This window comes from Canis lupus, chromosome 15 (assembly GCF_003254725.2).
Source record: "Canis lupus dingo isolate Sandy chromosome 15, ASM325472v2, whole genome shotgun sequence".
Taxonomy (NCBI): Eukaryota; Metazoa; Chordata; class Mammalia; order Carnivora; family Canidae; genus Canis; species Canis lupus.
In genome coordinates, this window is record NC_064257.1 from 40,816,243 (window position 1) to 40,826,809 (window position 10,567).

The 10,567-nt window shown below is 52.1% G+C and overlaps 1 protein-coding gene across 1 annotated transcript in view; it reads left to right on the forward strand.

The window, feature by feature from the left end:
* Positions 1 to 10,293, forward strand: part of DRAM1 (DNA damage regulated autophagy modulator 1) — a 45,318-nt gene extending 35,025 nt beyond the window's left edge. The window contains exon 6 of the mRNA XM_035698841.2: positions 9,657 to 10,293. Coding sequence (XP_035554734.1) covers positions 9,657 to 9,836 — 180 coding nt within the window. The 3' untranslated portion in view covers positions 9,837 to 10,293. The remainder of the gene's footprint in view (positions 1 to 9,656) is intronic.
* Positions 10,294 to 10,567: the final 274 nt, after the last annotated feature.

Sequence of the window (10,567 nt, forward strand, 5' to 3'; positions counted from 1 at the left end):
GCCCCATATGCAGCTCCACGGCAGGGAGGAGGGGGCGCCTTCTGAGCCACTAACCCGGGCGGCGGTGGGGCGGCTGCGGGGGCGGCTGAGCCCAAACGGGGCCCCAGCGCCTGTCGTTCTCCAGGCTCTACTTTCCCCCTGTTGGCCTCCTCCTCAGGCAGGTTTGCCCCTGGGGGGGCTGAGATGGCTTCTAGAAGCCTGAGGGCTATAACCTGTCCAGGAAAGGGGGTCTCGCCCCTCGGCTGGGACATTGGCCCGGGAGGGGAAGCTCATTGTCTCCGGCTGGCTCGGTTCACAGGTCCAAACCGCCCCACCCCGGGAGTCAGGGAGGTAGGGTGCCCTGTGTCACCTGCCGCCCTCGGGGGGAGGGAGGGTCAACACGGTCCAAAGTGCTGGGCTGACGGCTGTCGAAAGTTGTTCCTGAGACAACGGGACTGGGAGCAGGGCGCCGACCCCGCCGACCTGTGCCACCCGGGGCACCGGATCACGCTGGCCCACGGCCCCCTCGGGTGAGGAGGACGCAGCCGCGTAGGTGCCTCCAGGGTCCCGCTTCCCCGGGCGGCTGTGTCCGGTCTGAGCCCCGGCGGTGGTCGGGCAGGTACTACCACCTGGTGCGGGGGAGGAACCGCGGGGTGTGCTGTGGGCTGGGGCGGGCTCGGGGGACTCGAGTTCTCCTGATTGCTGATCAAGTGGGTCTTTCTTTCTTTCTTTCTTTCTTTCTTTCTTTCTTTCTTTCTTTCTTTCTTTCTTTCTTTTTCTTCTCTCTCTCTCTCTTTTTAAACACTAACAGAATTCCACAGAAACTGCATTTCATAAGCCAAATTAAGTACATTAGTGTTGTGCTGTGTTTGGGTTTCCTGACATCCCTCGCATGTGGCACTGTCCCACGTTCCCACTTTTTGCTCAGCTGGAGACGCGCTGGTCTGGTGTGTAGGCCCTGGAATGAGGAAGGCCGACTGCGGGGGAGGTCAGTGGTCGCCCCCTGTCGCCGGCTCCCTGGGCCTGGCAGGCTGGCAGGCCCGGCGTCTCCCCACACACATACTCTTGGTCTGGCTCTGAACGCCCCGCATTCTCGAGGCCAGGCTGTCATGCATTTGCGTCCTGTCGGTTGCATAAGAGGGCGCAGCCACAGCCTCGGGGTCTGGAGGGGCAGCCGTGGACTCCGCTGCCGCCCCCAGGGGACTTATCTTCTAAAAGGAAGGGTGGCAGAGTGCCAGACCCCATGGGCGGGGGTGGCGCTGACCTCCAAAGCCAATGCTTAGAAGAGGCGGGCGGAGCCCCCAGCTGTGTGCTCAGAGCCGGGGTGCCGGGTGTGCCCAGCCCGCGGTCCCTCAGCCGGGAGCTCCCTCTGTACCCCGCTCCCCAGAGCCAGCTGCACCCCCACGCCCTGCACACACCTGGCTTACCTTTGATGGGGTCGGGGAGGGTTTCAGAGGCACACCCCTGGGAGCCCTGCCTCATAAGTGTCACCCAGGTTTCCCCAAAAGGCAAATACGGCTGTTACCCTGCCTCCCCCCGCCTCCCCCCATCTCCCCCACCTCCCCCCTGCCAGGACCGGGAGGGAATTTCTAGATAAGTGGGGATTCGCCCGCTCCCACTCACAGCGTTTACTCTCCAGACCATTTGTTCTTACTCTAAAGTTCTTGAATCAGTGAGCATGTTCATGGGGTTCAAAAATCAAACTTGTCTAGAAAGGTCCTTGGCGCAAAGCCTCCGCGCTCCTCCTTGACCCACGCGCACTCAGGTCGTACCTCCCTCCGCAGACGCCCGCTTCTCATGCAAATGCGAGCAGAAACACAGTTAAACATGTCCTTTTGCCTTCTTCCCCACACGCCCCCCCCCCCCCCAGGACGGCCTTGGGCTTCCCTGGGACCAGGTGGTGCGTCCTGGGGGTGCCTCCGCGTCAGCACCTGCCCGCGCGGTGTCCCGCTGCCCCCGTTCCCTGCGCAGCCCCCCGGCTGGATCCTGCGGCGGTCCCCGCCTCGTGGGTGGCCCTGGGCCTCACCGCGCCCCGAGCAGGGGCTCTGGGAGCAGTTCCCGTGGCGGTGACGCGGGGATGAGCGGCTACGGCTGCGACCTGACAAGTCCTGTCACCCTGCCCTCTACTCTGAACAGGTGTACTCGCTCCTTCCCGTCGGCGACCCTCCCTGGCCACCAGCTCCCCCAACCTGGGGGCCACCCTCGGTTCACCTGGCGGGTCTCGTGTGCCGACTGGCGCCCGTGGGCATCCTGGTGAGCCCTGCCAGCGCCCCCGTGCTCCCCGTGCGTCCTCCTGGGGCCCTGGGTGCCCCCCGCTCGCGGCAGAGCTCCCCCATCCCGCCCCGGCCCCCGCCTCCCGCTCCTGCTCCGGCTCTTCTCCTTCAGGGGTCGGAAGCCTCTGTGTCTCACTCAGGTTTTCCCTGTGATGTGGCCCCTTTGTCCTCACCTCGTCTGATCCAGTCCTTTCTAGCCACTTCCTCCTCTCCGTGTCTCTTTGAGGGGCCACCAGCTTCGTCTGCACTTTCTTGAGGGCCTAGTACTCTTGTGGTCCTTGGTCACCAACCTCAACACCCCTGCCCCGCCCAGGGAAACTGACCCAAGACAACAAACACCAGGGGCAACTCAGATGGCCCCAGCCCTCCCTTAGCCGGTGGCTCAGTGAGTGGGGGACACCAGCAATGCAGGGAAGAGACAGGGAGGGAGGAAATTCCAGCTTTGAGAAACTTTAAACAAACTTATTTGGAAATAATAGGCTTTAATTTTGCTTAGATGTATCTTTTATGCCATTTAAAAAATTCATAAACTTCACTTTTTTTTTAAATTTTTTATTTATTTATGATAGTCACAGAGAGAGAGAGAGAGGCAGAGACACAGGCAGAGGGAGAAGCAGGCTCCATGCACCAGGAGCCCGATGTGGGAATCGATCCCGGGTCTCCAGGATCGCGCCCTGGGCCAAAGGCAGGCGCCAAACCGCTGCGCCACCCAGGGATCCCCATAAACTTCACTTTTTAGAGAAGGTTAGGTTCACAGCAAAATTGAGCAGAAAGTACAGTGCTCCACTCCAGGCGCATGGCCCCCCCTCCCCCCCCCAACCTTCTACAACGATGGACCTACAGCAGTACTTCATCATCACCCCAGTCATGGTTTGCATGGGCTTCACTCTGGGGGTGCATTCTGGGAGTCTGGACAAAGGCATAGGTGCATGTGTCTACTATGGTAGCACCATCCACCAAATGTCACTGTCCTAAAAGCCCATTTGTCATTTTGAAAAAGAGAATCTTACTTGGAATTACCTACCTGGAGAGTGCGTGACTGTTCTTAGTACCTGGCCTTAGGGACTGCTGCTTACCCACTAGGGACCCGTTTCGCCCGCCTGCTATCACTCAGATTCCGCTGACACTGGCTGAGTATCTGACCACACAGAAGGTGCTGAGAGCCAGGAACTGGGCCCCAGTCGGCCCCATTTTACTACTGAGGATATTATTGCAGTTAGGTTGTCACTGGGTACCAAGCAATGGAGTTAGGACCCAACCCCGGGCTGTAACTCCGAAGTCAACCTTTTCCATCAGGACAACGTGATCATCAACCATCATCATGTGATTCTGAGTGAATTTGTCAGCTTTTCCAGTCATATAATACCCACTGCCTGGAGGAATCAAAACTCTCAACTGGAGAGTTCAGAAAAATGTATCAAATGTCTGAGTTGCTTTGAAAGGGTGGATCCCAGTTGAACTATGTGTATAAGCCTTGGGAGGCAGGGGGTGAGGCAGGGGCTAGGGCACTAGAATCAGAAGTAGAAACATGGGCAGGGAGACTTGCAGGCCATCTCCAGTTTTTGGTGGGAGTGTGAAATGAGCTCTTCTGCACATGTCCACAATCCTAGAGGAGGATGGAAATGGCCAAGGATTCCCTTGGACTGTGGGGTTTATGAAGGGGCTTTCAGGATGATTAAGGCTCTGGTGGTGGGAAGGTGTATTTTCTTAGAACTTTGAAATCTTCGTATCTTTTGCTTCTGATTGGTGCCATAATGTAGACTTGGGGTGGTCTTCTGTTTGGAATCATTGCTCTACTTCCCAAGGAAGAAATCATGGTGGGATCCAGGGGCTTCCGTCAGGCTGGGAAAAGAAGTCCTTAGTGGTCCCACTTGTCGGACACTGGGGTTGGGGTCTGACTTGAGCACCCAAGAGAGTCCTCCAGTCCCCACAGCAGCAGGAAGCAGCGACGGTCTCAGGCCTGGGTGCCCTGGGTTCCAGGTCTGGCCCACCGGGCTGATCTTAGCACCAGTGACAGGAACGCCTGGAAGACAAACCTGGCCTCCTTGAACTCTCCTTGTGCACACATCGGCCCAGGGTGGCAAGTCCCAGGTACTGCCCAAGACATCTGATTTAAGGCAAAGACTGAGGCCTTTAGAGTTGGCCTATCAGCTGGCAGCTGCTACCCTAGCCCTTAACGCATGTACTGAAGTGAATATGGAGCGCAGTCCAGTCTGTCATTTCCTCTTAATACCCAAAAAGCCACTATTTTGTCTGGAAGTTCCCTCCAGGGCTCCAGCAGGTGAGGTTGTTCTTCTGCGTCACTGCACTTGGAACCCTGAAGCAAGAGCCACCTTGAAATCGAAACTGGGAAAATCCCAGGTTTCTCTGGCCAAGAGAAGAAGCAAAGGTATGTTCTGAGCTTTATTGAATAATTACCTACTCGTTGACATTTTGGGGGAGGAGGAGAAAGCCGAGGGGTTGGCATGTGTGACCAGAGGTCAGGGAGGAAGTTAGGTCATGTGGCTTATAAATGCAGTGGGACATTTCTGTGTTCCCTGGACTTTGGCTCAGGCTGAACCAGAGAATGTGTTCTTCTGACTGCGTCGGTCGGCCTTCCTGGGGTACATCGCTGTTTTGACTGAGTAAATGACCATGGTCACGGTGACCCAGTGAATCCTAAAGACCCGCGGGCTGGTGAGAGCAGACACAGTGGTGACTTGGAGGAAAGAAAATGGGGAGAAAGAGGACCTGGAATTACCTGACCATGGAGGGGGACCTCCTCCCACCTGCCACTGGTCTGAAGGGCAGACGGGGGCAGCTTCCCAACAAACTGTTCTGACACTAACAATTCAGAAGGAAGGATGTTCTCCATGTGGGAACACTTTTGATGGGCGTCCCCAAAATTTCAGCCCATTGTGTGTCTCCTGTGTAACTCTCACTGTGCTGGATGGCACCACACTTACCACGCTTCAGTGACTCGCTCTGTGACTCAAGTATTTTTAAGGAGACGCTTCTCCCGCTGCCTGTCCTCCTGGACTGCCTAGGGTGGCAAGCGGTGTTAACACCCTCTGCATTGCCAAGGGCAGAAACCCGAGAGCCGAGTCCTGGGCTGCTCCCTCTGCCACCCACCCCACGCCACCCCATGTCCCATTAACTGGATCTCCTGGCTACATGGTGAGCAGGTAGTTCACCTAAACCAGGGCATTTTGGAGCATGAGAGGGACACTCTTGGTCAGTGTACCTAGAATGAACTGGATGTGCCTGACCCCTGAAGGTGGGGTCAACCCATTTCCATGGTCTTCAATCTTCTTCCTTGTCTCCACTGCCTCCATCGCCACCTTGGTGCAGGCCTTCATGATCACTTGCTTGGACTAGTGCAGTAGTTCACTATTTCCTTGATTTCTGTCTTGGGCCTTTAGCAGACGTTGCACATACACATCTGATGTATCCCCCTTTTAAAATCCTTCAGCGGCTCCCCCATAGCTTTAGGGTACGTTTCAAATTCCTTAGATTGGCCTGTGAGGTTCTTTATAGATCTGGCTCCTTTTAATTTTTCTAGCATGTTCACTTATTTACCCATTTGCCAGGGTTTCTTGAGACTTACTGTGGCCTGGCACAATGCCAGCCTCTGGAACATAATAGTACATAAGACAGGTTTCTGTTTGCGGGTATTTGCAGTGGGTGGAGGAACAGCCGCGGCGACACTACGCTAAAGCAGGCAGCAGCAAAGCACGGCGCTCTTGGATCTCATCCCTCCACATGAGCTTCGGAGACCGGTGCACGAGAATCACCCCGAAGCCTGACTTCGGGCCCTGCCCCAAACCCACTAAATCCAAACGTATGTTGTGCCAAAATGCCAGAGTGATCAGAATACATGCTAGTCTGCGAGGTCTGGTCTGCGGGGTCCCTGAAGCACCTGGTTCAGGCCCAGGCCAGGAGGGGGACACGGAGGGGGAGATGGTGTGCTAAACAAAGGCAAGGTGGGAACAGCACCCAGGGGAGGGATTTGCCTGCGTGTGGCAGAGAGGCAAGAGGGATGTGCTGTTCAGAGGGGATTACAAGCTGGTCAGGAGTTTGAGAACCCAGGTTGCAGGTGGGAGCCAAACTGACCAATTTCAGTCCCTCTGATTCTCCTTCGAGCCCCTCTAGAAACATGGTGGTTTAAAAGAAATACTTCGATTCGTGGGGACAGCAGAATGGTGGTTACCAGGAGCTGGAGGGAGAGGAGAATGGGGAGTTACTTACTGTTTACTTGGTACAGACTTTCTTTTTTTTATAATAAATTTATTTTTTATTGGTGTTCAATTTACCAACATACAGAATAACACCCAGTGCTCATCCCGTCAAGTGCCCCCCTCAGTGCCCGTCACCCATTCACCCCCACCCCCCGCCCTCCTCCCCTTCCACCACCCCTAGTTCATTTCTCCGAGTTAGGAGTCTTTATGTTCTGTCTCCCTTTCTGATATTTCCCACACATTTCTTCTCCCTTCCCTTATATTCCCTTTCACTATTATTTATATTCCCCACATGAATGAGAACATATAATGTTTGTCCTTCTCCGATTGACTTACTTCACTCAGCATAATACCCTCCAGTTCCATCCACGTTGAAGCAAATGGTGGGTATTTGTCATTTCTAATGGCTGAGTAATATTCCATTGTATACATAAACCACATCTTCTTTATCCATCATCTTTCAATGGACACCGAGGCTCCTTTCACAGTTTGGCTATTGTGGACATTGCTGCTAGAAACATCGGGGTGCAGGTGTCCTGGCGTTTCATTGCATCTGTATCTTTGGGGTAAATCCCCAGCAGTGCAATTGCTGGGTTGTAGGGCAGGTCTATTTTTAACTCTTTGAGGAACCTCCACACAGTTTTCCAGACTTTGCATCTGAAAAGATGAAAAAGTTCTGGAAGTGGAAGGTGGTGATAGGGGTATGACATCATACCACTCCACCCAGTGCCACTGAATTGTATGCCTGCAAAAGGTAAATGTGGCAACTTTTGTGCCATGTGTGTTTATCGCAATTAAAAAAAAAGAGAGAGTACTTTGGAGGCAAAGAAGACTTAATTATATAGTCCTAACTGTGCCATACTCTTGCCATGACATGGCTGGCAAATCAGGTACTTTTTTGGGAACTCAGTGTCGTCATTTATAAAATGGAACTAGTGATGGTGCCTCATGGACAGGTCATGAGGAGCCACTGAGGCAATGCCTGTGAAGCACTGTGGGCTTGTTGCGTTGTCTTTCTGCCCTTGAAAGGCCTTGAAAAGCATGTTCTTAAGCTAATGCCTGGGATACCTGAGCTCTGTGAGGCAGCTGGGTTGACCCCTTCCCTCTGCACTTGGACTGGGCAAGGGTTCCTCAACTCTGGCTGCACATTAGGATCAGCTGGAGTGCGTTGTCAAATCCACTGCCTGGGAACAGGGCAGGACCACCATGAATCCAGGGGATCCCAATGTGCAGCCAAGGCTGAGAAACTGCCCGAGCGGTGGGTCACAACTTGAGCGTGTGCTGGGATCACACAGACAGTGTGTTAAAATAGTTCCTGGGCTCCACCCCCGGGGTCCAAGTTTAGTAGGTACGGCCCAACGCCCCACTCTATCCCACCACCTGTTGGTGGCCCCTTCCTTTTATGTGCAGTCCATATCATTCTGCCCGCTCTCAGCCTCCTCCAGGTCCATCACACTATTGAAGCGTTTCTTGAAAACGTGCCAGTGACCCTTTTCATGCCAGCGCTCTCGATATTCACCAACCCTTTCTGGCTTTAGACATAATTCACTGTGCCTCAGAATTCTTTGAATTCAGGGTCATGCTCTGTGTTTTCTTCTTTCCTTTGCCCTCCTCAGCCTGGGAGTAGGGATCCACGCGAGAGACTCCCATTACCGCATACTTGGGTTCCTATGTTTATCTCTTAAGAAGAACACAGTCTTGGAAATGAGACAGATGTGGGTTCATATCTTGTACTTGGGCAATTTGCTGGAACTCTGAGCCTCATTTTTCTTGCTGGTGAGTCATGGGTAATGATAACAGCGCCTCTGTAATAATCCATCCCTGGCACATAACGACGCAACTGTTAGTTATTACAGTATCTCACCTTTAAGAACCTGGTAAAACCTTGAAGAGAACTCTAGGAGTGGTGGGACTACCGCATGGGCTACAGAGGGCGGAGCCAGGGATTTCCAAAATAGGATTTACCAAGAGGTAAGGAATGGTCCCAACCCAGGAAGATAGGGAGGTGACAGATGGTATTTAACCAAAGGAATGGCCGAGAGCTTCCCCGTGACAACATTAAACTGTGAGCCTATGGGCTAGTCCATGCACAGGAAGGGAGTTAGTAATGGTGCTGGGATGGGTTGTGGATTGGTCCCAGAAGAAATCCACAAGGGAATTTCAACCCTATTGATATGGAATTCAGTCCCTTTGGCAAGAAATGAGATGATAAAGAACCTACTACAATTTGCGCCATTTATTATAATTGTGTGCAAAACATGACCACGGGGTGTTACACTGAGCTCTTGTAACAAGATGAGGTCTCTGAGTGCTGTTTCCCGTCTATGATGTTATTCAGCAGGATGGCTCACATGTTGAAATCTGAGACTCTTTGGGTGAAGAATCCCTCTGCAGGCCATACCAGATGTTGCTTGTGCAGCTCCCCAAGCACCGAAAGATGAGTTAAGCCTTGAATTATTCTGAACTTGCATCAAACTCTGAGGCTTTGATCCAATGAGCCATGGCAATAAAAAAAAAAAAACAAGGTTATCAAAAAAGCTATGGGTGGTAGTCCCATCTGTGAGAGAGGAACTGGGCCACTGTGGATGGCTGCATTCCAGAAGGCCTCCAGATGTGCACAGCCATGAGCAGAGGGCCTCACTTAGTCTGATGTTGTGAAAATCCTGCACTGGAATCACATGAAGCCACAAACAAAATCTTCCTCACCCTTTAAAGACCCTGCAGACGTATCAGAAGTATCCCTCTCTCCAAGCCGCCTCCCCCGCACCATCCAGGCTTCCCTGACCCCACTTACCTTCCTTTATTTTTATCATCCATAGCGCACAGCTTGACACTTGGTTGTTTTCCAAATACACCGTCTTCTCTCCTTAGTTATACAGGGAGGCCCTAGAGTAGTCCAAAACCTAATCTATTCTCCGAACACCTAGCACTCTTGAGAGGCATCAAGGCCATCTTTTCATCCTTAAAATCTAGCACAGCATCTGGCATGGAGCAGATACTCAGCAAGGGGGTAAGTAGGTGCTTATGACGTGGATGGAGTTGATTGACAGCTATGTGGACTTGGCGTGAAAAATTCATCAAAGAAGGTGTCACAGGTGTTTCCTGCTTTGTTTGCCCAGCACCTCACCCCACCCCTCTTCTTCCAGAAGCTTCCTCTCCCTTATCCCCATCTTTGTGGTTCCCACAGGACCTGCCATGTTGTTTCCTGACTCTCTGGAGTTTACCTGACTCCAGCTGCTTCAGTGAACCCCTCCCTGGGACTTATCAACTTGGAACCAGAAAGAATATGAACATAGGTTTTTGGTTTTTTTTGTGTGTTGTTTTGTTTTCTGTAGTGACCAAAGCTATTAAATGTACTGTTAAGTGAGGGAGCTATTGGCCTCCATGTTTTTCCATGGGATCCCCATGAAGAAAGCTGATCAGTAGCTGGAATGAAGAATGAAGCTAATGGAGAGAGTGAATGAAGTGCAAAGACCAGAGGAAGAAAGAAGAACCTTGGTGGTTTGAGTTCCTGGTTTCCATTGTTCTCATGCCCTGGGCACATTCCTATCTTTGGGTTTCACAGACATCACATTATCCTTTACAATAATCCTGAACTTTGCTTAAATGAGTTTGAGTTAGGTCTGTCACTGGTAACCACAGAAGTCCTAACTAAGACAGAAGTCCCTGCTTAGTGGTAGACACTCCATAAAAAGGAATGGATGAATAAAATCGCACTAGGCCAAATTATGAAATTTTACAAACAGGAATTTTTCAAAACTTCCCATTCTTATTTGTGGTTTTAAAAAATATCTCAAAAAAAATAAAAATAAAAATAAAAAATATCTCTTTGATACCTCCCATCCCTCCCAACCCCCCCACCCCAGAGGTAGCATAGTGCTGAGCATAGAGGAGGCGCATGGTATACATGGCAGCTACAGTTTCTGGTAAGTTAATTATTCATTTTTCATTTTCAGAGACTTTTTAACCTGTATGTGTATCGATTGAGAACCCCAGAGGCCTGGGGCGTCAGTGCCAGCTATACATGATGGAAGACGTTTGTAAAGTGCACATGGAGTGATGGGTTTTGAGCCTCAGCCATGAACTGAACATGAAAGG